Source organism: Procambarus clarkii, chromosome 90, assembly GCF_040958095.1.
Source record: "Procambarus clarkii isolate CNS0578487 chromosome 90, FALCON_Pclarkii_2.0, whole genome shotgun sequence".
In the NCBI taxonomy this organism is placed as follows: domain Eukaryota; kingdom Metazoa; phylum Arthropoda; class Malacostraca; order Decapoda; family Cambaridae; genus Procambarus; species Procambarus clarkii.
Genome location: NC_091239.1, coordinates 8,385,430 through 8,413,298, shown reverse-complemented (window position 1 = coordinate 8,413,298; position 27,869 = coordinate 8,385,430). Strand labels below are relative to the sequence as shown.

The following is a 27,869-nucleotide window of genomic DNA, read 5'->3' as shown; positions in this document are numbered from 1 at the left end:
TGCTGTATGCTTTTGAGAACTTATAAGCTGCACCTTTTTAATTAATATGATGGAAAATGAATTTAGGACAGTACGGTGAAATAAACCGCTTTAAAAACTTAAAACAGTTTTAAGTGAAATTTGTAGAGCCAAATAACCATAGTAATTGGTTAGCAAGAATTGCGTAATATCGCACGAGAGCGCCTGCGGAGGCGCGCGCACCCGTAGTGACGAAATCGCCGCTGGGCGTTATCGCTCCGCCGCCCCACAAGCCTCGGCGCCGGCAGCCATATTGAATCCTGGACGATGGCGCTCTGAATTAATCCCTGAATTCTGTTCTCATCGTTACTCTTTGCTGGGATTTACCCGCAGGGAATTGCTAACAGATATTTTGGAATTATTTCAAGAAAAAGAAGTTGATCATAGAAACTGGGATTTATCACCATGAGCTTCCTTTTGTGAGTACCTAGGGTTTGTTATGGTCGATCAGCTGATTCTGGGAATGTTGGGTGGAAGGAAGTTTCCTATATTTAGGTAAACATTATATCTTAATATGGAAGGAATGTGCAAGATAAGTGTTTTATATAGTGAAATTAATATCTTGCGAAGTATCTTGAGGAAATAATGTAATAAGGTAATGGGAAACCTAAGTTTTATTATGGGATGAATAACTAATGATGAAATTTTCACGTTTTCAAGAAGTTTGTTCAAATCGCAGACACAGAAGATGAGGTGTATAGTGGCCTTTGTTCACTGGTATTATGGTGTTGAACCTTAATGTTGTTGGGGTTGAGGAGCCCAAGTGATCACTGCTTCAGCCAAGATTGGTAATGTACCCGCAAGGTGAACCTAATCTTGGAGCAAATGTTGCTCTCTTGGCTTGCCAAGTTACCGCGAGTTAGGATCATAACAGAGTCATGTAGAACAATATCTGCTACAGGCCTCAGACAAGTTCCCAGACAATAATACAATATACAGTATAATACTGCCTGAATAATACAATATATACTGCCCAAAACGCTGTGCTTACTAGTGACTTCACAAGATTGCAATTACTATCCTAGGTATCCCCAATCCCAATGTACCTTCTTGTATATATATAAATAAATAAATAAATAATACAGACAATAATAGGCTGTATACACTAAGCCAGCCAAACTTGGCCAGTGACAGAGTAACGTTAAGTGTGTGTGTAGCGAGTGTGGGTGTGCACAACACTAGTAAATCATGCATTTTAGATGTAGGATTTATTAGCTGAACAGTGTTTAAAATTATCATTGGTTGAATAACTACATCCCATCAAATTGGGAAGAAATTACAGATTTGAGTAAAATTAGTACAATTTAAGGTAAAGAAAAAACTCCATAAAATAACCTGTGCAAACAAGACATTAAATGAAAATAAGATACAGTATATTAATGAAAATAGAAAGCATTTTCAAAAGTAATTGTGGATATGTTAGTTATAGGAACATGAGGTGATACGCTATTTAAATACACCATAATTTTTTTGCACCTAGTTTTATGAACAGCAAAGTGATATTTTGAATAATCCAGTATCAAGATACCATAGTACCTTTAGGGTATGGTCAAATCATGTATAGGTATTGTGTACATACGTTAACTTTCATTTGTTAATTACATACAGTACAGTATTTTATCATTTTTAGAACATGTACATAATTTGGCTTATAGGGTCTCGTAGTACAGTTGGCTTCATTCTCCACTCACAATCGGGGTTCCTGGGTTTGATTTCTGGGCGGGACAGAAATGGTTGCGCACATTTCCTTTTACCTAATGCCTCTCTTCACCTAGCAGTAAATAAGTACAGTACCTGGGTACATTTACAGAACAGTAAATTATTATTGTGGGGTTGAATCCTGAGGAAGGTCAGGAATTTGACCTTGGTGGAACTTCATTATAAGTCTAAAGTCCACAACAAAACAATATAAGGTAAACTGAGCTAGGTAAAATAGGTAGATTTTAACATGCATTTGAAGTTCTTATATTTTAAGTGACCTGTATCCAACATATTCATAGTTCTTCAGTTAGGTAAGGATACTATTACAATACTATTAAAATGATGCTTCAGCGGCTTCTGAGGAAGTTTTGCACCTTCTGCAATACAGTCCACACTTCAAGGTGTGTGTAGCAACATTATTTTTGTTATCTTTGCATGAAAATCCAACTCATTCACAAATATCCAGTCAAGTGGTTTAAAGCATCTCAATCAAGTGTCAGCGATGAAACTGACCGATGTGTGTACGTCCTGAAAAAAACTGAAGAAAAGAATGTTGTTTGGGTAGGTCACATAAATTACCCAAATCCAAGTAGAATTTCTGTACTGTGCTGCACCTAAAGCCCTAAACAAAAGCTATTTGGGTATAGATCGCAGAGAGCTGTGTTACTGGTGGCATTATCACGGGAGATGGTAGACTTGGCAGGAAATTAGCCTGCAGTCCCTAATATAATATTATCGACATATTAGCAAATCATATTTCAGTGTAGTTTTAGTTGAAGTAATACTATGTGGATTTGGATAATTTGTAGAACAGTATGTTTTTTGTCTTGAAACTATACAAACCACAGTACAGTACTGTACTGTAATTTAACCTTTCATAAACTGCATAGGGGAAGAGTTTCAAAACAGGATTAACATTTGTTTCCTAGCAAAAGTAATTTTAAACAGATGCCTTAGCTGAAATTTAACCATTTTTAACATATAACTATCCACAGGCTATTAATTTGTTTACTAACCATATTTATCTTGATTTTAGAGTTGTATTCATCACTTAACAGTTGTCTAAAACAGTCACCATGCATAGATGTTCCCTAGTTTGAGAAGCTATTGGGTACTACATACTGAGGGATCCACCTGTATTTTTAGTCAGATTTAGGCTCCACCTATTCTGTCACTAGCCAGTCATGCAGCGCACAATAATTAATTACCCATATGTTAACCAAACCACAAACTAGAAAGTGAAGGGACGACGACGTTTCGGTCTGTCCTGGACCATTCTCAAGTCGATTGTGAATGGTCCAGGACGGACCGAAACGTCATCGTCCCTTCACTTTCTAGTGTGTGGTTTGGTTAACATATTTCTGCCACGTTATTGTGACTCCTTGTCTGCAATTAATAACCCATTTTACCAATTGCCTTAAGCTACTCATGTCTTTGTATATTGGGGTGGGACCTTTGGCAAGCCGCCAGCTTCCTGTCCTTGTCGTCATGTTAGTGGCCCTCAGTTAAATTCAGTTAAATATTTTGTGAAGGTAAATTTTTCATTGGCTGAAATACCTTAGCCAATTGTGACAAATTGTGTGGGATAATATGGTATATGCTGGGCCTGGTTATTGGTTAATTTTTTTATGAAATGCATTTGTGAATGTGGGTAATACAGGAGCCAGGCATGGATATGAATAATCATTCTAGCAGGTAAAATTAATTATCTTTTAATTTCATGTATTTTGTAATATAAGTGTTTGGTCTCACAAATTGCTCAAATCCTTCCAAATCCAAGTAAAATTATGTAAATAAAAAAATTAAAGCTGTGTGAACCTATAAAACATTTACCTAACATATATTACTGTATTTACCGGTTGCCGAAGGTTTACCTTCGCCAACCACCTTGAGATGGTTGATGATGATAGGATGGCGCTAGCCTCACCCACGAAGAGTATCGGTTGGTGTGTTCTTTCATGATCATATCTGGTTGACTAGGCCATAACCACCATACATATAAGGCTTAACCATTTAAGTTACTAATCTGTGTAATATTAATAAGGAAAGTGAGACATTTTTACATTGCACTAACATTATTAATATAATATGTATGATATTATCAAAGTAAGTTTAATTTGAACTTTATTTAGCCATTTTGCTGCAATAAGTGCAATATTTGGTCACCTATCAAAATTTGGTTTATGAGTGTGAAAAGACACTGGAGTCCAGGTAAGGTAAGGTATCAGGCAAAAATACTAAGCCAGTATGACTGTATAGCTCTTGGAAGGGGTCCGTCTAATTACCACAAGCTACACAAGCTTCTGAAAGCTTCAAAAAGCTTCCTGGCAATACGTTAGTAATGAATAAATATGATATGTTAGGTTAGGCTGACCTAACCTAACCTAACCTAACTTAACCAAACCAAACCTAACTAAACCTAACCTAACCTAACCTAACCGACGCTTGGATCGTCGACTTTATTTGGCGTCACCAGCTCTTTATTTTCGTCTAATTTCTTAATAAAAATTTTACTTATTCAGATTAAAATTATGTTTTCTCGTGTTGTACATTCAGTACCAACATTATAATGAGTAAATATATCATATTTATTCATTACTAACATAAGCTTTCTGAAGCTTTCTGAAGCTTTCTGAAGCTTGTGGTAATTAGACGGACCGCTTGGAAGGGATGAGGGCAGACTTAAGATCTGACATATGAGGATGGAGTGAAGGAATAGTTTCCAGCCACTTGGATCATTTGGGACCGGTGTTGAGCAGATCTTTTGGAAATCAGAATAGGAGTTTGGAGCTCAAAACTGCTGTTGTAAATGACAGGAAAATGTCATCTCATGCGTTAGATTAGAACCAACACTCACACCTAGCACCTACAATATTTCAAATAATTTGTTTAGAAGTTATGGAATATTCTATGATAGAAAAAAGTAATTTTGTCTTTGCTGTAGTAAAGTAGATTTTGGCAACACAGGCTGCATTTGGCAACAGTGTATTTATATTGACCCTTTTATAATATTTCTTCATTGGTACTCGGGAAATATTGTACTGTACATTGTAAATCTAATACTGTACTTGTATATTCTCTAATATTATCAATCCTTATATGTAATATTTTCCTATTACAGTATTTATGAAACAATAATACCCCCTAACTCTTGAATGGGAGCTGTTCCCCCTGATTCCTGGTTGGGTAGCCTGTTCTCTTAATAATTACCACATCATAAAAAATGCAGCAGTTTTTCATAAACAGAAGTTCCAGAACCTTGGCAACCCAGCTAATATACTGGAGCTAATAATTATGAGGGTCATGAAGCGTAACAATTGCAGTGATTTTAATTTCCCTAAACAACTAATTTTTATGTTAAAGAGTTGATGAAGTAAAAAAATGTAGTTTGTTCAGTAAAAGGGCATGTTGGACTGGGAACAGCCCCCTGACTCCGAGATGCCTCCTGGACTAGGTTATGCCCCTCAGTCCTGACTGGATCTGGCTGTTGAGGGCATAATAGCTTCTACCACCCCCTCTCTTGTCCTGATTTGTGGACCCTGTACTTGAAAACCACAACACAAAACTATCCATACTGGTTTGTTGCCTATCCATCCTGATTTTTTTCTAATGAAAACCCCTTTCATATACCTTAACTGCAAATACAGATTAGCAGTCTTCAGTGCCAGATTAGCAGATCATCAGTGCCATAACAATTATTTAAAAAGTCTTAGGTTTATGGTATGCAGATCTCCATCCACGATGAAAATAAAACACAGCTCTGTTTTATTTTATTTTTTGACACCACCACCAACTCTTGCATGTTGCTCATAGCAACCTGAATAATCTGCTTGTCTGTTAAAAAGTGAAAAATCTAGGGCATGTGCATAGCAATCTAGCCAGTCCTTTATATTAGATGTCTTGCAGAGCAGTTGGCTCATAACACTACTTTATTCCAAAAATGGAATAACCATCCTTTACAACTCTGCCCAAAAGCATGGACAGCATTTCAGAGTTTTAAAAATGTTTTGTAAGCAAGGGTGGTGAGGGGGCTCTGTCGGTCTTGTATTGGTAGGGGATCTTCAAACCCTAATTACTTATTGTATTTTGCTATTTTTTGTCCATATACACTTCTGCCTTACAAGTTCCTTCCAGTCTCTATGAACCCAGATGAGCATAACAGCCTACTCTGTATTAGGGCAAATTACAGTACAGTATACAGTATTATGTTTTTTGCTAACAATGTTTCATGACAAATGAGGACTGATGTGTAGTATCCAATATAATACAGTACTAGAGGATTGGGTAATGCTTAATATATTTCAGTAATAAAGGATTGACTAATGCCCAGTATATTACAGTAATAGATGACTGGGTAATACCCAATATATTACAATAATAGATTGGGTAATAGCCAGTATATTAAAGTAATAGGGAATTGGGCAATGCCTAGTATATTACAGTAGTTGACGATTTGAATGACTAATATATTCCAGCAATAATGGTTTTAAGAAAAGTATCACAGTAAAGCTGATAATCATCAAAGAATATATTTCAATGTAAAAGACCATACATGAGATTTACTGTACAATTGAATACTTCTATTCTTAATTATGTTGTAAGTGCCCCGTTAAGAAATGGAATATAGATCAGGCAAAGAAAACTGGACTAGAACAGTCTCCGTGGTGTAGTGGTAAGACACTCGCCTGGCGTTCCGCGAGCGCTATGTCATGGGTTCGTATCCTGGCCGGGGAGGATTTACTGGGCGCAATTCCTTAACTGTAGCCTCTGTTTAACGCAACAGTAAAATGTGTACTTGGATGAAAAAACGATTCTTCGCGGCGGGGATCGTATTCCAGGGACCTGCCCGAAACGCTACGCGTACTAGTGGCTGTACAAGAATGTAACAACTCTTGTATATATCTCAAAAAAAAAAGAAGTGAAGGTTACAGTGAGCTTCCCATTCTCAAACAATGGTCGTCTAAGCTGTGGCTATTCCCAAAGACATTTGTCTATTTTAACGTATTTTAATGTACAGTATTTTGTGTGTAACAAAAAACTTTTTTTTGAGAGAGAGAGAGAAAATCATATGTGCAGTATACTGTTCTATAATTTTGTGTCTAGATATGCCTAGGATAGGGTTGGTAAAGAGTTTTGGGTCTGTTGGTAAATATTTGTATTTGCAATAGGATTGGGGGGGGGGACTATTGGGGCTGGATAGCATATGTCCATTTTTATGAGAATGGACTGCAGTTACAAATGAGAGATTTGAATTACATCAATGAAAATTGAAGTATGAGGTACAAGGTGGCCAATTGAAACCTTACAAAGCTTCACACCTAAATGATTTATATCAGCTCATCCTCATGAACATTAGGCAGATACTCATTAATCCTACTGCTCTATGTGTTAGTGAATGAAAAACTCCTTACATTTGGACTGGTAGCTGATCATATTCAAACCTTGGACCCCTGTCAGCACCCTGAAGCAATCAGAACTGATATGTGCTATATTTGTTTTGGGTCATCAGTCACAGGCTCCTCGGGAGCCCCAAAGAAGTAACCTCGGAGGCAGCAGTCTCATGCTAGTGCGACTAGCAACCCTTCATGCTAGTCGCATGAAGGGTTGCTTGTTTGGTTTCCTTCTGGGGGGGGGGGGAGTTATTTTGATCTTTTGGGGTGTAGATTGCACATGTTAACCAGACAGTGGTCCATTTTGATATGCCTACCTTTCTGGGTCCTTACCCAGTTGATGGCAATTATGACATACAGTTCTTTAAATGTAATGTGCTCATAGGCCATTGCTTCCTGCGGCTCTCTGAGGGGGCCAGGTTCTGGCTTCCGGGGTTCACCCAGAAAATGGCGTTTTATTACATTCAGCACTGTTTTTTTTAACAGTGCTTTTCTCTCTTCCTGTGTTTGAGTCACATCTCACTAAATGCTTCACCCATGTACAGTAAATACAACTAACCTAACCTATTGTAGGCCTGACTATACACAGAATTGTAGTACAGGTACTGTACATTATACATTAATAATTTACCTGAATTTACATGATGGCCAGAACTTCACAAGTGGCCTTGATGAGGACAGAAAGCTGACAGTTTGTCAAAGGCCCTCCCATTTATCCTATGATTTTGTTGAGCTGGATTTTAAAATTCAAGTGCTTTGGCATTTACGGCTTCGGTGATTAATCAGTTCAATGGGTTTATAGCCCTATAGGTGAAAAAGCATCTGTTTTCTGTCCTACATATTGGCTTGTTGAGCTTGAAACCATTGCTCCTTGTTTGTGTTACATCTAACCTTTTGAAGAAGCTGTCCAGGTCAGTATCCTCCAAATTGCTCAATACTTTAGAAGTTTCAATGAGATCAGGCCTGTCATGTCTGGTTTGCAGTGTTGTTAGCCCTGTGACCCTCAACCGTTCAAGTATGAGAGTCGACATCGTTCTGGAATGATTAACGTATATTTGATTAAATAAAATGTTTGGTTGCACAGTATTGTATTATGTTAAAATTGATAAGTGCATGTATGAGGTCATAGCTAGGACAAACAATTTTAAGGATTGGTGAAGTATCAATATTGACCAAAAGGACCAAAACCCATAATCCTGGCCTAGCTACTGTATATAAAACTATGTGTAGTATATAATAATACTAGAGGGATTGCCCAGCATTGCTTAGGTGATGCCACATTATGAAATCCTATCTTCCTCTGTATCCATCTTCACTACTAACTATCTTCATCACTGTATCCATCTTCACTTCTTACTATCTTCATTAGTGTAATCATATCCCCCACACACTATCTTCACTGAAACCATCATAACTAAACATCCTTGTACCAAGTGTAACCTTAAAAACACACATTCTTCATCACAACCATTTTCACAACCGCATGCACCCGTAGGAGGTACCTTGTCTACAACCATTTTCTCTTTCCTTCATCATCTTCCATATTCTTCATGACACTCCCTACCTATCACCAACTACCCTTCCCCATCTTCCCTACCGTTATAACCATCCCAACCCTTCATCACCATTCCCTTTCTCAACCTTTTTCACCCTTCGCCACCTTCCATACCCTTCAAAACTGTAACTGTCTTCAGTATACACAGCCGTGTTCAATAAATAAACTACATTAAGACAAACTAACATTTAATCACATTGAAAATAATGGTTGATGAATCTTAGGGAAGATAGTCTGATATTTAACAAAATAAATAAGCAGTAGACTTGGATTTTCCACCAATTATGTGGGTGAGGGGTCATTATTGACACCGACCTCCCCACTTTTAATCTCTTAATAGGACCAATAGGACTGACTTCGATCAGCCTATGTCTGGCCGTATTCCAGACCATTCACCCTGCAAAGTTGGGTGAGGCTAGCCACAAGTGCCTGGCCCCTAACCTCGAACAGACAAATATTGCTATTTATAGATAGATTAATTCATATTTGAAGACGTACGTGTCAGTATTTGACAGTCTTGCGTGCAAAATGAGTTGGGCACTGAGGACTTCAATGAGGGTAAAAATATCAATGATAAGACCGAGAGGTATGAAGTGTTACCGAGGGGCTCAGTGCATGCTGAGGGGTATGAAGTGTCTACAGGAGGCTTCAGCATAAATTTTAATGGAAATTATATTAAATTTATAAACATTTTGCAGCCTATTATGTTTGTTACACTTTCCAATGCCGCTCACGGGATAGAAATGCCGAGGTGAATAAATGAACTGAAATAAACTGTAAATAAACTAAAATTGAACAAGCCGACGAACTATACACGTAACGATCGTGTAAAACTTTTGTCTTGACATGCTGTCTCCCTCTTAAATGTCTATCTCATTCATAATACTGTTAAGGCCAGATAATTCTTGATATCTCTTGCTCTCATAGATTGTATGCAAATCCATATAAAAAAGTCAAAAGTAGTACTAACAAAAAAATGGTTACGTATTTGAAAGGTTTGGGAATGTGACCTTGAAATTACAGATTTATAAGATATTGATATTTCCCCCAACCCAATGGGCACAGTATCCGAGAGTGGTGTTGGGTACACATGGACTGAACGTTGATGATGTGGAATTGATGTTGCTCTTGGATAGGGTGTCCGGTGGGAATATTTCTGATGTTCGGTGCGGAATAATATTAAATTAGGAATGAAACACGTTAAAGAATTTTGTTGTTGCTGTGAGTGTTTCTTTAGAGTTACATTGATGACAACAGTATTTCATATAACAAATTACGCTTCATTTATTAAACCAACCCACTATAGAGCGAAAAACTCAAGTTACAAAATAATGAATGAGAAAGTAACGTTCTAAATTTCCATGATTAGTCTAATGAAACCCTTCTGAAATATATTGCTCTCGCCTAAACTTCTGACTTATGAGCACGTAAGGATGAATGTTTATATTGGAGAAATAAGCTAGTTGTAAGGTAAGAGAATAGGTGTTGGAGAAATAAGGTAGTTGTAAGGTAAGAGAATAGGTGTTGGAGAAATAAGGTAGTTGTAAGGTAAGAGAATAGGTGTTGGAGAAATAAGGTAGTTGTAAGGTAAGAGAATAGGTGTTGGAGAAATAAACTAGTTGTAAGGTAAGAGAATATGTGTTGGAGAAATAAGGTAGTTGTAAGGTAAGAGAATAGGTGTTGGAGAAATAAGGTAGTTGTAAGGTAAGAGAATAGGTGTTGGAGAAATAAGGTAGTTGTAAGGTAAGAGAATAGGTGTTGGAGAAATAAACTAGTTGTAAGGTAAGAGAATATGTGTTGGAGAAATAAGGTAGTTGTAAGGTGAGAGAATAGGTGTTGGAGAAATAAGGTAGTTGTAAGGTAAGAGAATAGGTGTTGGAGAAATAAGGTAGTTGTAAGGTAAGAGAATAGGTGTTGGAGAAATAAGGTAGTTGTATGGTAAGAGAATAGGTGTTCAGTAAGCACGTGGCTGCATAGTTGGTTGGACGAGCTTCAACACGTGGTGTACGCGCTGCTTGGCTAGCCCACCGCATGCCTGCAATGTCTCGCCATTTCAAGGGAGTGGCTCTTGTGTATATGGTATTTAGCACATTGTAGTACTGTAATCTTACATATGTATATATTAATTTATATTTGTGTCGTGTTGGATGTGTGTTAATATGACGTTCGCACTTATTGGGCAAGTCGGTAATTTACATATTTTCACACTGAGGAAAACTAACCATTAATATTAGTTCCAAATGATGTTATCTGGGAATCGGTACATTGGTTTATCACATCTTGATATCATGGGTAGGATACGGTTATTATTTAGAAACTGTTCACATATTCATAAAAAGGCCTATATTCGTTGCCTTTTTATATAAATTATTAACTGATTTGCAAGTTGCGAAGGCATTTTTTCGCTTAAATGGATACTCTTTAATGCTTCATGCTATGCAGATAGGTGTAATGTTGGATAAAAGGAGATTACAAAATGAAGCTACTGCGTAAAATCACTTCAAGTATAGTTGATTTCTGCACAAAAAGTCCCAAAAGAGTTTGCATACCTTCGAGTGCTAGATTCCCTGGCCCACCATGTTGAGCCAAGTATGTTAGTTGAAATTTGCTGGTGGTCGAGTGTACAGGTGCTGCTACTCAGGGCTCCTGGCGCAGTGTGGTGAAATGTTCTTTTTGTGGGGAATTACGCACAAACTCAATCGAAGGGGAAGTAAAAGAATCATAGTTACCATAACACCAATAGGTTCTGAAAGGTACGTAACCTAACTTGAAATACCAGAAATTGAAATTGAAATAAGTTTATTGAGGTAAAATACACACAAAGGGATGAGGCAGCTCAAGCTATTCTCACCCCGTTCAGTACATCGTGTTAATACATACATAGACACACATCACAAACAATAAACATATTACCAAACATTCTGAGAGATAAACATCTACATTTCCAGACAAATACCAGAAAGCATTACCGTAGGTTTGGGATGTCATTTCCATTAAACTTTGTTGTTGATTTCGCATTTAAACCCATCCTCCAAAAGTTATAATACCTATAGTTACTATGAATGTAATGTATAACGCATGGACTTTAGTACCACAAAAGGATCCACATTGTACTAGTTAAATTAAGGTCTCGGTAGTACAGTTGGATTCGTTATCGACGCACAATCAGGAATTCCGGGTTCGAATCCCGGGTGGGACAGAAATGGTTGGTCACATTTCCTTTCACCTAATGCCTCTGTTCACCTAGCAGTGAGTATAGGGTACCCAGGAGTTAGTCAGCTTGTTGTGGGGCTGCATCCTAAACGGGGTCAGTAATTCGGCCTTTGGGGGGGGGGGGGAGACGTGTGTGAATACACTCTGGCTTCCTGACCCCCGAGTGAATGAATTAAATTCCAATTAAAGGATATATAAAAAACAAACATGAAATTAGCCTAACCATAAACCTAGCCTGCCTTAGGCCTAATTTTGGATAAGTTGTCGACATATAGATATTGAAATTGAAATAAGTTTGTTGAGGTAAAATACACACAAAGGGATAAGGTAGCTCAAGCTATTCTCACCCCGTTCAGTACATCGTGTTAATATATACATAGACACACATCACAAACAATAAACATTACCAAACATTCTGAGAGATAAACATATACATTTCCTCCTTTACACAAGTCGATATATAGAAGGAAGGAATGAAGTGAGGATGCACATGACCGCTTGGGTGTTGCCACACCCTCTTGTCTTGCTGAGTCCATCCACATTTGATCTGATGGTTCAAGTGGGTGGGCACCGTTCCTGCTCCCCGTCCTCATATCCCAGCTCCTTGTCCTCGTAACCCTTCCAAATGCTATATATACTGGCCTAGCGCATTAAAAAAACATAAAAATACGTGTAGGAAAAGTTAGGTTTGGTTGTTGGCGCCATTCGCGACCCTTTGGAAATTTTATATTACACAACGCGGACTCTTGTGAATAGAGGGGTTGGGGGGGGGGCACAGATACACAGTCAATATCTTGTATATTCCATCTATTAGAGCAATAGGTACTGTATTATCATTTTTAGCGAATATGTCGCATTTATGCTCTATACGTATGCTTAATGAATGGGGATTAAGAAGCTTTGTTATTTTCTATTTACTGTATATGTTTTTGAGTGCGTTATGATTGGCATGTTTAAATTACACGTAATTGTTAGTTGTAATAAAGAGTGGCATTAAACAGTTCGAAGATTGTAGTTTATATAGCGTTTGAGAATCAATGTGGTTTGGCCTATAAACGTTTTGCGCATTTATTATTGAAGGTAAAGATCTCAGAATTTATTTGTGTTCCGTTTCTTTTAAGTCCGCTAATAAACATCGCACAGTTAATTGACTAAACCTTTGCTAACTTCGTTCAAGTTCAAGTATGTTTATTGAGACAAGAAAAAAATACATCTCAAAGAGCTAGAGTAGCTTAGGCTATTTCTACCTCCATGGTAACTTCGTAAAAAATACATCTCAAAGAGCTAGAGTAGCTTAGGCTATTTCTACCTCCATGGTAACTTCGTAAAAAATACATCTCAAAGGGATAGAGTAGCTTAGGCTATTTCTACCTCCATGGTAACTTCGTAAAAAATACATCTCAAAGGGATAGAGTAGCTTAGGCTATTTCTACCTCCATGGTAACTTTGTAAAAAATACATCTCAAAGGGATAGAGTAGCTTAGGCTATTTCTACCTCCATGGTAACTTCGTAAAAAATACATCTCAAAGGGATAGAGTAGCTTAGGCTATTTCTACCCACATAGTAACTTCTTAGTTCATAGACCACAGATGCATGAAGGCAGTGATGAGAGGGCGTGGGGTGGGGTGGCGCATAGGGTATATAATGAACAAGAATGTTTGCTATGTATTCACACAAATACCCTTGTCACTCTGCCAGATGTTGACCGCTGGTGTCACAATGTTCGCCTGGTTGAAAAGATGATCATTTTAGAGGAGTCCTTTTGCGTTCCTAAATTGAACCCTTCGTGCAACAGATGTACCAACAGTCTATTATAAGTAGAGATTGCTTAATATTTGTCATTAGAAAAATACAAGTAAGATGTTTACATGTGGTTGCACATGGAGGTATATGTGGATGCACTTGGAGGCTCATGTCATGTGGAGGCACATGGAGTCATATGTCATGTGGAGGCACGTGGAGCCACATGTCATGTGGAGGCACATGGAGCCACATCACGTGGAGGCACATGGAGCCACATGTCATGTGGAGGCACATGGAGCCACATCACGTGGAGGCACATGGAGCCACATATCATGTGGAGGCACATGGAGCCACATGTCATGTGGAGGCACATGGAGCCACATGTCATGTGGAGGCACACGGAGCCACATGTCACATGAAGGCACATTGAGGCCCATGTGGATGCATGTGGATGTACATGGAGGCAGATATGAAGAAATGTGTGAAATAGACAGAGGGTTATTATGTGTGAGCGACGCAAGAGTCATGGTGGCTATTTCACCTGTGTTTTGCTCTCATCAACTTTTACTTTGCTTGTTAGTTGTTCTTTTACTATTTATTTGATTTTTAAAAAGACTTCTAAATAAGCATTGTTCATGTTGTGTGCACATATTAAATAATTTGTATTGTTTTATATTACTTTTATCATTTTGTGAAACAAATTTCATTTCACAAGATTGCATCCTTTTATTGTAAAAATTCTTAACATTATTTTACATGGTTCAATTGTACATGTTTCCAGAGACATATTCCATCTAAAATTGGGATACAGTCCAGGACTATTGTATTATAAATGGCAACATTTTTGTATTATTTTTATTACTTGCATCATCTGTTTATTAGTGAATTCCATTGTTTTCATTATTCTTATGAATACTAATTTATACATATCAGTACACATGTAACGTAATAAAATAATACAGTGCACTGAAATTTTTGACTTTACGCTTATAAACACAAACAATATCTGTACTGTAGTTGGCAAACTTATTTTATTTTCCATTCCAAAGTTTGTCTCTGGAATTTTGCAGTGACGTGGATGTGATTGGCTCTATTGCTGTTAACAAGTATTAAAATCTGTTTTATAGTTTCAGCACAATGGAATATAGCAAGAGAACACCATTTCGACTTAATTTAGGTTCATTGGGAGCATCAAAGAAAATAGCTTATACTTTCATTATTTTCTTTACAGGGTACTTTGATTTTCTTGGTGTTACTTCTAAATTTTGGGTAATATTGGTTAAGTGTTGGTGAGCTGTAATCATGTCTAATGGCGATTATGATTTTGACGAGTAAGTACTAATCCCAGTCCTCTCATAATGTCTAGCTGGAAGCTGACGGGTTGTTTGGTTTCGACTGCTGTATGCTCAATGTGACCTGGGTTTAAGGGATAATTTATCATCATTTGATAGTATTAAAAGTTACTTATTGTTTTTGTTAAAAGGTTTTGTTTCATTATGCAGCACCATGTAGTACAAACAGTATATATACTGTATTATATATGAGGCACTCTTAGCAGCAACCTGGTTAGTGCCAAAGTGCACAGATTTAGTTCATATTCTGTACCATTATATTCTTCAGCATGTCATGGAATGTAAAAACAGAAATATCATAATATTAACTAGCATATACTGTCAATTTGCCTTGCCATTAATTCTAACGATAAGGCATTTTGAAAAATTAAAAATTGACTAAAATTTTCTAGCTTTTAAATTTTTGGTGTTTAGTCAGTTATACATAGTGCTTCATATAGTGTACTGTAGATCATTAACTCATTGACTTACACAAGAGTGCAATACAGGTACTGTTTTTATTCCAAACATTTAGATCAAAAATAATACCTGTACAGTGATTTAACTTTTTCATGATATGTGTAAATATTCATCAAGTATAAAAATAAGAAGTTGTACAGTAACTACATCAGATCGGTGTATCCCTTATACCCAAGGTAATAAAAATCAGGCTTACTCTGAGCACCCTCAACTGCAAGCTTCAGAGGATGCAAGCGGAACTGCATTGTATGTTTGTATCACCTATGCGGACCATCTTTTGCACCCTGATATCACCTTGAATCTAAATATTTTTAATAGTAAATTAAATGGAAACCAGGGTATGATCAGTATTGAGGGTTGTATTATTAAGAAACTGCTCTCTTAATATCACTAGCGTTCATTGAATGAGTAAAGTCACTGAATTGTGCATATACAAACTACTGTAGTTGTACTATTTTGTTACAATAAGTTTTTTCAATTTGCTTATTACATAATTTTGTTTTTTCTGTTACATTGACTCTTAAGATTTCAGTTGTGAGTGATGGTGATATAATGGAGAATGGCTTCTTGCATTTTCTCTCTCCATCTTTCTGATTTGAATCGTGTCATATCATCCTGTATTCAAAGGAGGATGTCATATACAGAACATAGCAACAACCTGCTGTTGGTGGAGGAGAAAGTCTTGAGCTGATTCTTAAAGTAGCTTCTGTTAGTGCAGAGGATTGTTAGATTTGCAGGTAGGGATTGCAGAGTATCTAAAGTCAGTAAATTACAAATTTGTGGTACTGTAACATTTCTTATCATTTTTAAACAGTGCTGAATGCTTTTAAGAATTTGAGCATCATCAGTATTATTGATTTTAAAATGGTAAAAAAAATAAAAAAATAAAAGATTTCCTTTGGAACAGTACTTACTGTGTACTGTACATATATCCTGAGTTCTTTTTATCAGCGAAACATTACTCCAGCTGAACTTGTATAGGAGAAACTTCCATTACATAGCTCTTTTGTTTGCATCTATCCTATTGACAAATGTTTCACAGTACAGTACTGTACCAAAATTCTAATTATTAAAAAACATTTTGTGTATATTTGTCATTAATGAATGACAATAATACACTTTATCAGAGTTTGTGTCTTGACTATCTATGTGCTTCTTTTATCATTCGGTATAGGATTTTTTTTTCCTAGATGCTATTTTCATACCAACATAAATAAAACGTTAATTTGCACATTTTTGAAGTCATGAAGTCGTAAAGGCGCATATAATGCTATACAGTATAGTAATAACTATAATATGCCAATACAGTACACAGCAAATATTGGTGAGAAAATAAAATATCGCACAAGTTGGACTATGGGAAATTATTATTATTATTATTATTATTATTATTATTAATGATTCTTATTATTAATATCTTTTGTAGACAGGTTTTAAAAGCTGGTCATAGTGAATTGGAATTGCCTACACAATTTGTTCATTACTGCTAGAGTAAATAATTACAATGTTACAATACATTTTTTCTTGTATGCTGTATTCATTATGGGAAGGATTTTAATTACTGTATAAAAATACAGATAATTTACAGTTTAATCTTGGGCACATATTATGTGCGAGAGTGATTTAAAATAAAGTTTTCAGTACAGATGAAAGTCATCTATCTGATCAAGCTACTGTGTTGCTCACTCAGGCATGAGTCCTGTTTTCCGGGGGCTCGGCTGATTCCAGCCAGGGTGAGAGTGACCATCGTCCCTGGCATTCCAGTATTGAATGATATCAGACGGCTGAAGTTCTCAGTCATGTGAGAGCTGGACTCTCGTCTATGGGAGCACTAGAGCAGTTTTAGCACAGAGTTATTGATCTCAAAGTTTTGAATCTTGGTATACTGAGATTCAGGGATGCAGGTTCGATCCCATCATATGGCTTTACAATTTTTTCATAGATATACAGTATCACATTCTTGTGATTTTATTGTGCACTGCACATGGATTTCTTATAGCTTGGTTTCACTAGATGCTTTTCTCTCCCTTAGGAAGACTTCCAAACATTTTTGTAGTTTTATTTTTCAGTTCAGTAATGCCTAATAAGTTCTCTTTTGTACTCACCTATTTGTGTTTGTGGGGTTTGAGCTCTTGCTCTTTGGTCCCGCCTCTCAACTGTCAATCAACTGGTGTACAGATTCCTGAGCCTACTGGGCTCTATCATATCTACATTTGAAACTGTGTATGGAGTCAACCTCCACCACATCACTGCTTAATGCATTCCACCTGTTAACCATTCTGACACTGAAAAAGTAATTTCTAAAGTCCCTGTGGCTCATTTGAGTACTGTACTCAGTTTCCACCTGTATCCCCTTGTTTGCATACCACTGGTGTTAAACAGTTATCCTTATTCCTTATCTACCCTGTCAATTCCCCCTGAGAGAATTTTGTAGGTGGTGATCATGTCTCCCTTTACTCTTCTATCATCCGGTGTCGTGAGGTGCATTTCCCGCAGCCTTTCCTCGTAACTCATGCCTCTTAGTTCTGGGACTAGCCTAATGGCATACCTCTGAACTTTTTCCAGCTTTGTCTTGGGCTTGACTAGGTGCGGGCTCCATGCTGGGGCTGCATACTGTGTTCCCCATGTTAAGGTTTTATAGTTTGATTTAGATTAATATTGCACTGTAACTTAAGATATAATTTAGTAGACTACTAAATACAGTACTTTATTATTTAATGAAAAAAAATTATACCTGGTACATTCCACACACTAGATAAGTGTAATAAAAATAAAATATGCTCCCAGAAGTTATTTGTAATTAGATATTAAGGAATATTTTTGAAACTATTACACATACAGTAACAAATCTTCAGTAACAAAGTCCCAAATATGGCAACTTTTGATTTTGTAAATTACAGTATTTCTCAGTTAATTTATAACTTGATAACAGAAAATAAAAGGAGAATTTGTTTTGGGGTCACTGTTAGGTGCCAGTATTTACAGTATTTGTATCCGAGTTCAGTTTAGTTCATTTATTATGCACCCCATACCCATCTTGTGTGTGGTAGTGGAAAGAGCTACAGAGTCACAAAATAGGCTCAGGGACTGAACTCCAAAATTCATTTAGTTAAGCAGGTTACAGTTTTTATGAGCTAGTTAAAAAATTCAGTGCATATTATTTGTATTTGAGTACTGCTACAGCTAGAGAAAGCCTGCTGCCTAGATTTGAAGAACGATGTGGCATGTTGTATTCAGATAATAAGATAAGAAAATGTTAAGTAATCAGTATATAGGACAGTATATTGATAATGAAGTAATGCAAAGCTTACTGAAAGGCATAAATAGTACTGTACTTATTTATTGTAACCTAGTTCAAAACATATTTTTAGGGAGAATGGGAAGAGCGAAGGAGTAATGCTTTTTTATCAATAACGGGTTTTGCAGAGATTACCGCAGACTAGATTATAAGGGGTCACCATTCTGTTATCTCTTAGACATTGTAATGTGCTTAAAAGACTCATTGGGTGCTTGAGGTCATACCTTTATGCAAGTGGAAAAGTTATAGGTAATTAAATTCGCATTGATCAGCATGCATCTCTACTGTACTGATAACTCGGCACATTCATAGTAATTATTTGGGACTCAGTAACCAAAATACTGTATTTTGTAATTCTAACTCAAATATCCTTATCACAGAGGACAAGATAAAAATTAACATTTATTTGCATTTATGAGACATGATTTTGAGTAACTAGGTCCCGAATAGAATACTGTACAGTATTAGGGTATGGGTTTTGGGAGTGGTGGTTGGTTACCCGGTACCTGGCCTGGTGTCATTTGGAAATACATATACAGTAGATATATATATATATATATATATATATATATATATATATATATATATATATATATATATATATATATATATATATATATATATATTTTATAAATATATATATACTGTATATATATTATTTATTTATTTATTTATTTATTTTTCTTACAGGACTGCAAAACATAATAAAGCATTGTATATTTATTAAAAATCTAGCTATAATCCACAGTATCGAATTTGGTTCAAGTACGCTTAAATGCATGATAAACATGTGCAGGCATTTTCATTAAGGAAATTTCAGATTTCATTCTGAATTTTTCATCAATTAATTATTAACTAATGTGTGGGTATCTGTTTATTAGCGGAAGCCGAGCTAGCAAAACATTCAAGCCCAAGAAGCACATCCCTGAAGGCACACATCAGTATGACTTGATGAAACATGCTGCTGCTACACTCGGCTCTGGGAACCTTCGCTCGGCAGTTATGCTGCCGGAGGGAGAGGACCTCAACGAGTGGGTGGCAGTTAACAGTAAGTACTGTTTATACAAATAAATCTGCTATTATCTTGTTGATTAGGGAATTAGCACTCTAACATATTGAAGAGCGCCTGTGTATTCCCCCATTCCCCCTTCCCAGTCCAACCACTTGGGCTGAACACTGAAGTGATGGTTTCGCTTCATGCAGGTCGGTGTTCAATCCCCAACGTCCAAGTAGTTGGCCACCATTCCTTTTCACCCGTCCCATCCTAAATCCTTATTCTGAACCCTTCCAAGTGCTATATAATGGCTTGGAGCTTTCTCCAGATAGTTCCCTTCCCCCTTCCAAGTTGTAGCAAGCACAAGCAGGTCAAGGAAAGGGAGAGGAAAATACATGAATTATCACTTAACTTTTTAACTGGTAATCTGCTCATGTGACATGCACCCATTCCACACCACTGAGATGAGCTGGATAAGAGAAGGAAGGCACAGTGGTCAAGGTAATTCTTTGATTAATTTTATATTAGTATACAGTACTTTACTGTTACAGTACTGTAGTTGGTGGTTGTTGCATTTAATAAGTGTAAATGCAGTATTCAAAAGTTATTGTTCTATTATATAGTAAAAATTTAAAAATTCATAAAACGTTATTATTATAATGATAATGAAATACTGTACTGTACAGTATTTCGTTTAGCACGTGTGATTGGGTTCTAACGACACCGGTGGTCTATCACATATTATTTCTACCAATAATGATCCTTCTAGGTGTGTAGCCTTGCTTTTATTCTATGCTTTAAGGATAACATATTTGCCTGAAAACAAAAAGAACTAAACAGATCAATATTATGTTACATTTGGCAATAATAATATTTTTCTAAAACATTTTATGATTATGATGAAGTCATAAAAACAATGTTTAGTTAAGGGATCTAATTTATATTATACTGAGGTAATTTTTGTATAGTTTGTTTTTAGATACTGTACTGTACCTTCTATATTTTAACAAGTCTAGTAGTATTTTTGAAGAGTTGTTACCATATACAATCTCCGTGGTGTAGTGGTAAGACACTCGCCTGGCGTTCCGCGAGCGCTTTGTCATGGGTTCGTATCCTGGCCGGGGAGGATTTACTGGGTGCAAATCCTTAACTGTAGCCTCTGTTTAACTCAACGGTAAAATGAGTACTTTGTTGTAAAAACAATTCTTCGCGGCAGGGATCGTATTCCAGGGACCTGCCCGAAACGCTACGCGTACTAGTGGCTGTACAAGAATGTAACAACTCTTGTATATATCTCAAAAAAAAAAAAAATATAAGTGTTTTCGTGTTATCCAAGTCGTTTAAGTGCTTTAGGTTTTCTTCCTCGAGTTGTGGTGCCTTGGCATCCAGCCATGTATTGGTGATATTACTTTATGATAAATTCATTAACTGGAGAATAATAATTATTTTCTCAATAATTATGCTGTTTCAGTATAGAATAGGAAAGTAGCATTTACTGGCTCATTTTATATTTGTGTTTTTTCCTCATTTCAGCGGTAGATTTTTTCAACCAGATCAACATGCTTTATGGAACGATAACAGAAATGTGCACAGAGGAGTCGTGTCCTGTGATGTCTGCAGGTCCTAAATATGAATACCATTGGGCTGATGGCCAGACTGTCAAAAAGCCCATTAAGTGTTCTGCTCCTAAGTATATTGATTATCTGATGACTTGGGTACAGGATCAGCTGGATGATGAAGCACTCTTTCCATCTAAGATTGGTACGTTCTTTACAAATGGAATACACACAACACTTCGACAAAGTGTTTTTACGTAGTTAGAGAGTTGTGTATCTGTCTCTTCACTTACAAATGACATAGGGTGAAGCAAATGTTGTATAGCTTCTTTATCTGTTATATGTATCTTTAACTTACAATGGGTTCAAATAAATGAATTTTATTACTAAAAGTTTTCAACATAACGTACTGTGCCATTAGACGAGGTTAGTTCCTATTGTTACTCTCACATTAGGCCAGCTCCTGCATATTCACTCACATTAGGCCAGCTCTTACATTTACTCACATTATGCCAGCTGCTACATTTACTCTCACATTAGGCCAGCTCCTGCATATTCACTCACATTAGGCCAGTTCTTACATTTACTCACATTATGCCAGCTGCTACATTTACTCTCACATTGGGCCAACTCCTACATTTACTCTCACATGTGAGAGTGAATGCAGTTTTTAAGATTAAGATCCCGATTTACCCCAGTCACAATTCAGTAAATAGCAGAGGTTTGTTGTGGATCCATGGTGCTCTCACTTGGGCTATATCAGAATGGGATATCTGAGAGTGGTCTTCTGAAGATAAGGTATTCTTGCCAAGAGTGACCATGATCAGCATTGAAGGGTGCCAGCTTTGGGGTAGTGATCGTGATGCACCACAAGTAAAGAATGAAGCATGAACCATGAGGAGGGTTGCACTTGAAGTATCCTGCAAATGTTTTGTCTCTGCTTAGCTCCACATATCCTTTACTATACCGTACTCCTCTGTACTGCCTTGTTCTAATTTCTAGCTCAATATTTTTATTTTTCCTTGTCTTTTTCATTTGACTCGAGGGGTGGGTGGGTGTTCGGGGATCTCCTCAGAACAATAGCTTACCGGTATGTAAATTTAAATCAAATCTTAATTTGTATCAATGATTTTTAGTGCAATTTAAATACAAATTATTTTTACTTCTTTTTTTATTTATAGGTGTACCTTTTCCAAGGAACTTTCAAAGTAACGTAAAGACAATACTGAAACGACTTTTCCGGGTGTATGCGCATATCTACCACCAGCACTTCTCAGAAGTTGTACAGTTGGGTGAGGAGGCACATCTCAATACTTCCTTCAAGCACTTCATATTTTTTGTCCAGGTAATGTTATATTGATTGCATTTCCTGTATAGTATTTAGAGTGCTGAAATTGTTTAGTTTAGGGACAAATTAGAAGAGAATTACTCATCATATACTGTAACTACTATGCCATTACTTGGACTATATGCACATATAATTATGGTGTGTGTGTAATTTGAACACATTAACATTTCACTGGTAAAAGGATAATTTAATATTTAAAAACCAAAGCCTACCCCTTCCCTTCTTTGGATTACCACCGTTCTTAAATTTGAGTGGTGCATGCTTCAGCAAAACCCAGAAGGCAGTCAGGTATAGTTTGTGAAGCCCTTCTTTTTATCAAAGGACAGTAATGTATGAGTGTTTCTTAAGGGATGAGCCGTGTGGGGTTGCTGGATATAAAGCCATTTACCCTTCAGTTGGACTCCTGCTGAGTAGCCAAGCCGAGATAGTAAACAAATTCAAAAGTTAAAATATTTTATTAATACGATGCCAGTGACTTCGTATAGCGATAGAGAAATTCATGTACTGTACCTTATTGCATTATACTTTATAATTAAAATGAAATTAATTCAGTGTGTGACTAGAAGGTAAAAGTTCAGTGTTGGTGCAGCATTCTGTAGCCCGACCTAAAAATATTATTTGTTGTTTTCAGGAATTCCAGTTGATAGAGCGGAAAGAACTTGCACCTCTGCAGGAGCTGATTGACAAACTTTCGGCCAAAGATCGATGATTCCAAGTGTAAACAGTATTCATCTTCCATAAATGTTTAGGTATAGGGAAGAAAAGGGGAAGATCTGTGCATCATCCTAGTTTGGGTTATCACAGACAAGGGGAAAGCTCTCACGTATTGATTATGTTCTCAGGGAAGAGGCTCGTGGATTTTGCCATGTATGTGGTTCTGTGTTATGGCCAAACTAAACATTGATTTGGTATATTTGACGAGCATAACCCAATTCTTCAAGCAAAAGGTCAGTTCAAATTAATACTGAAACACATTTTTTCAAATTCTTAGAAATGTCATCATGGTTTCAGGGAGCAGTTAAATCAACTTGCAGGAAATTCCCCATCTCAGAGGGATGAGAAACTAATCATTGCATGTGAGGGGTTGAAAAGTTACTAATTTATTGTAGCTATAAGTAAATTGACATTCATTGTATGATGGCAGATGCATGCCCAGTGAGGCATTACTGCATACGGAGAAGCCTTGCTTGTGCATGTTTCTCAAGTCTGCTTGTTGTACTTAATAAGGCCAGAATGTTATTGTTTGGAATAGCAAGTCTTGTTATTTACTTTGAGAAAGGGTAGAATGATTGCTATCATGAAAGCCTGTAAACAGATCTTTCCATAATTTTGGACCAGTTACTGTGTACAAGTTAGGATGGTCCTCAGTGATTACTAGAGGGTAAGGGGAGGTTACCTTGAGGTTACCTTGAGGTGCTTCCGGGGCTTAGCGTCCCCGCGGCCAGGTCGTCGACCAGGCCTCCTGGTTGCCGGACTGATCAACCAGGCTGATACATTTGATCTTAGCTGCTTTTACATAAGGAGCAGTATACGTTCTGGACATTCCAAAATGACCACACTGGTTTGTGAGACAGATTACAGAGGGAAAAATAAGAATTGAACATTATTATTTTGGTAAATGCAGCAAAGATTTCAGCAACTTTTATTTTGTTCTTGAATATAATGTTGTCTGCCACTGCTTGCAAAGAGGGTCATTGTTGAACCTCAAAAAAAAAAGTATGAAAAGTAAGTTTTGCTTTTGCACTTTTCTGGACATTAGACCAGACTCACATGCCTTTTTAGTCCCATTGATATTTTCCATAAAAACTATTGTTTTATGGTATGCTTCCTCCCATTCACCTGATTGTATTGTGTTCATTTGGTGTTCATCCTTAAATTGTTCTGTCCTCTGTGCTTGCAGGAGGCTGTTATGTTTCCAGACCATGTAGTTACTAGTTTATATAGTATATTTTTAATTGAAGATTTGATATATCTTCAGATTTATTTCTGCTTATCATACTAATATGGTATTATTACGTATAGATTGTTTGGCTTTGTAGTTAATCTGAGAGGGTTCGTTAGTTACAGTAAGGAACTTTGATGTTTGAGTTCATTTGAGGCATTAGTACTTTAATTACAGTACACTTAACAAGTGCTTTAAAAGTCTGCTGTTCTAAAAGAATAAAACCAGGGAAGAAATAATTGATAATTATTGATAAATTCTTTCTCACGTGTTTATTTTAATCACCTGATAAAGGGACTTGTATTAGTAACAATTATATTTTAATTATGGAAGATTTTGAATATGTAAATAGGCTTGTAATACATTGCTGGTGATATATTGTACGAATCAATCTGCGTTGGAATTTGTTTTAGCAATGACACCTGGGTACAAATCCTTGAGTCTGGGGAGAGGGGGGGGGAAGGGTAAGTCTAATTATAATCTAATAGCTTTGTTTTTTATTTTGCCTTTCCTTTGAGGGTATGAAGATTTCTCATTAATGTTATGCCCAGGCTATAGAAATTATGGCACATATGTTTACATATCAGGAAATATGAATATATACATTTTAGAGTTGTATGTTAGATATTTTCATTTTCATTAATCAATTTATGCTGATAGTGATTTTATATTATATTATATATATATATATATATATATATATATATATATATATATATATATATATATATATATATATATATATATATATATATACATATATATATATTATCACACACACACACACACACACACACACACACACACACACACACACACACACACACACACACACACACACACACACACACACACACCCACCCACCCACCCACCACTTTTATCTTAACACAAATTATTGGTTAATTGGGAAGTTTAAATTACTGTACTAAGTCCTATATCCCTTGTAGAATACCCTCGGTAAACTATGTATAAATATAATGTGAGTATGTCAATTTATTTGCGGTCAGAAAGTTTTATTGAGTTGATTATACAGCACCAGGAAGGTTTATTATGTTGTAGCCCAGAACGTATTTGATGTGCAAGACTGGTAGAGCAGTGTTGTGCATCCACTCACCCATTGGCTGAGGTGCCCTGGTAGGAGGCCCTAGTTGAGTAGTGCCCACTGCTAGTGCTATAGGACCTGTTGGAATGTCTTACAAGTGGGCCAGAGTAGTCTAGGTGGTAACGCTTTAGTATTGGATGTGAAGATGGATGGTGAAGATGGTGAAGAAGGCTAATGCAATTATTCAGCTTACTTTTTCTTAGAAGTGAATATAACAGTAGCAGAATGAGCCTTATTGAGATTAATAAGACTATTTGGATGCTAGATGAACTATACTGTAATGTAGCATGAATGTGTACGACGCACGGTATTACGAATAGCGAATGAGTATTCTTTGGTGCTTTGAGTCAAGAAAGAAGCTCTTGGCTGATATTTGTTTAAGGTTGTAGCTCACTGAAAGCAAAGTTTATTTTGTGCTTGCTAAGATTTTGTTGTATGAATTAGGTCATATATTCAAATTAGATTAATATTGTTATGGTCATATCATATGTAAAATTTAGTGCAAGAAGGGTATAATTAGAAGTTTTTGTTGAATTAGGGTACAGTTGAATGGAGTGCTTATAATTCAGTGCCAGTAATTCCTATTAAGATCTTCCGTGATGAGTGGATAAGATATTGGCATATCATTATTTTTTTAACTTTTTTATATATAAAAACACTACTACATAATAAGATAATGAGGGATAAATTGTTTAATAAGAGTTTTATGAAAACAATGGTTATAAGATCAAAGAACAACACTTATCAAGAAATGGAAGTACAAACCACAAATTAATTTTAATTTGATTTTGTTTATAGAGTCTTGTTAATGGTGTTACAGAGAAGTTTTAGTTCTCTTACTCGTCTTGCTATGTTGTTCATTAAAAACTGTAGGACTCTACTGTGCAAATTCACTTAAATTCAGCTTTTTAAAAGTTAAATGCCGAGGATCTTGAAACGGGAGTTAACCTTGGATATCTTATTGTACTTGTTTGATGTAATCCCTTCGTTAATGTTAGTGATTAATGTTGGAGAAAAGGAAGCATTCAGGGTAAAGATAGGTTGTGTGCATACACCCACTTTTCTTATGGCATAATTGTGAGCATTTTCACAATTATTTTCTTTAAAATAATTTACTAGGTAAAAAAAAAATTGTAATAAAATAATATACAATGGCTTTAATATCTACATTGGTAATGTAAAGGTATTTATATAGCTATGTGGCCGAGTTGTTTTTGAATCTCTGATTTTTAGCATGTATGTGAGACGGGCTGACAAGACACTGGTGACGACTATTTAATGATAGTTGATTTATAGTCGATAATGATTTATTGAGCATGATGTTTAGTGTTCATTTTCATTGGTCCAGTATAAATATTTTTGAGTTATTGATTTCTCTATTGCACTTCAGTATTTTTATTCCTGAACAAAAGGATCATTCATTTGTTTTCTTTGTACATACATTATTTATATACCATATATATTAGGAGATAAGAGTCTGCAATATAAATAGAATTGACCCCTTATATTATATCAACAAAATAGAACTACAAACTAGAAAAGTTTACAGGAACATTCTGAATTGTTTTTCTTGAGCCAAATAAGGTACACAAGTTTGGAAGACTAATTGTAATTGATCTTATTTAGTCTTGGAGATAACCCCTAAATCTTATGATTGCCTCTGTGAGAAGTGTGCTAGGTAGTAATATATCATTGTCACTTGACTTTGAAAGATTACTTAAATTTTATTAAAATACCTGCTAGTAATGCTTAATGACTATGCGTGGGAGCCTTGAACGAAGCACGACCTAAAATAATGTCTGCAGGAACAAAAGGTTTAATTAAATAATTATAATGCTATAAACTGATGATATTTGTAGACATTGCTGATTATTTCATTCACTCTCTGTATAGAGTCCTAAATTTGCCAAGTGACTTAAAACTAACATATTACAGCTTATAATTGTTTTATTGTTTGATATATGGCAATTGAGCTACCAGTTCCTATACAAGCACAATATTTGATTGGGTTCAGATTGCAATTTTTATATGAATCATGTATTTCTGTAAAATCCATTAAACTGAAAAATGCCTCTTTAAGCACATTGTGGGTATTTTCAGTCTTGTAATTCTGTTGTAATACATATTTTTTATCTTACCTTTACATTTTATTATTGATCCTGCAACCTCAGATTTTAACATGCATTGATTTGGCAT

At 36.1% G+C, this 27,869-nt stretch overlaps 1 protein-coding gene across 5 annotated transcripts; it reads left to right on the top strand.

The window, feature by feature from the left end:
- The first annotated feature begins 231 nt into the window (after positions 1-231).
- LOC138349468 (MOB kinase activator-like 1) lies at positions 232-27,810 on the top strand. 5 transcript variants are annotated; one of them, XM_069318251.1, is made up of 5 exons: positions 232-437; positions 19,612-19,778; positions 21,258-21,485; positions 22,462-22,625; positions 23,260-27,810. In XM_069318251.1, the coding sequence occupies exons 1-5, from the start codon at positions 424-426 to the stop codon at positions 23,335-23,337; spliced, it is 651 nt and encodes a 216-aa protein (XP_069174352.1). In that variant the 5' UTR covers positions 232-423; the 3' UTR covers positions 23,338-27,810. The 5 variants fall into 5 exon arrangements, with proteins under 5 accessions (XP_069174352.1, XP_069174350.1, XP_069174349.1 ...); XM_069318249.1 differs by lacking the exon at positions 232-437 and adding an exon at positions 440-513; XM_069318248.1 differs by lacking the exon at positions 232-437 and adding an exon at positions 11,154-11,417.
- The last annotated feature ends 59 nt before the right edge of the window (positions 27,811-27,869 follow it).

What these genes read in the sequence shown, in the direction of transcription:
- LOC138349468 (XM_069318248.1), top strand. Translation starts at nt 11,329, where the DNA reads ATGTTCTTTTTGTGGGGAATTACGCACAAACTCAATCGAAGGGGAAGT. An exon ending in ACTCTTTCCATCTAAGATTG is followed by an intron (nt 21,486 to 22,461) that starts GTACGTTCTTTA and finishes TTTTATTTATAG; the next exon opens with GTGTACCTTTTCCAAGGAAC. An exon ending in ACTTCATATTTTTTGTCCAG is followed by an intron (nt 22,626 to 23,259) that starts GTAATGTTATAT and finishes TGTTGTTTTCAG; the next exon opens with GAATTCCAGTTGATAGAGCG.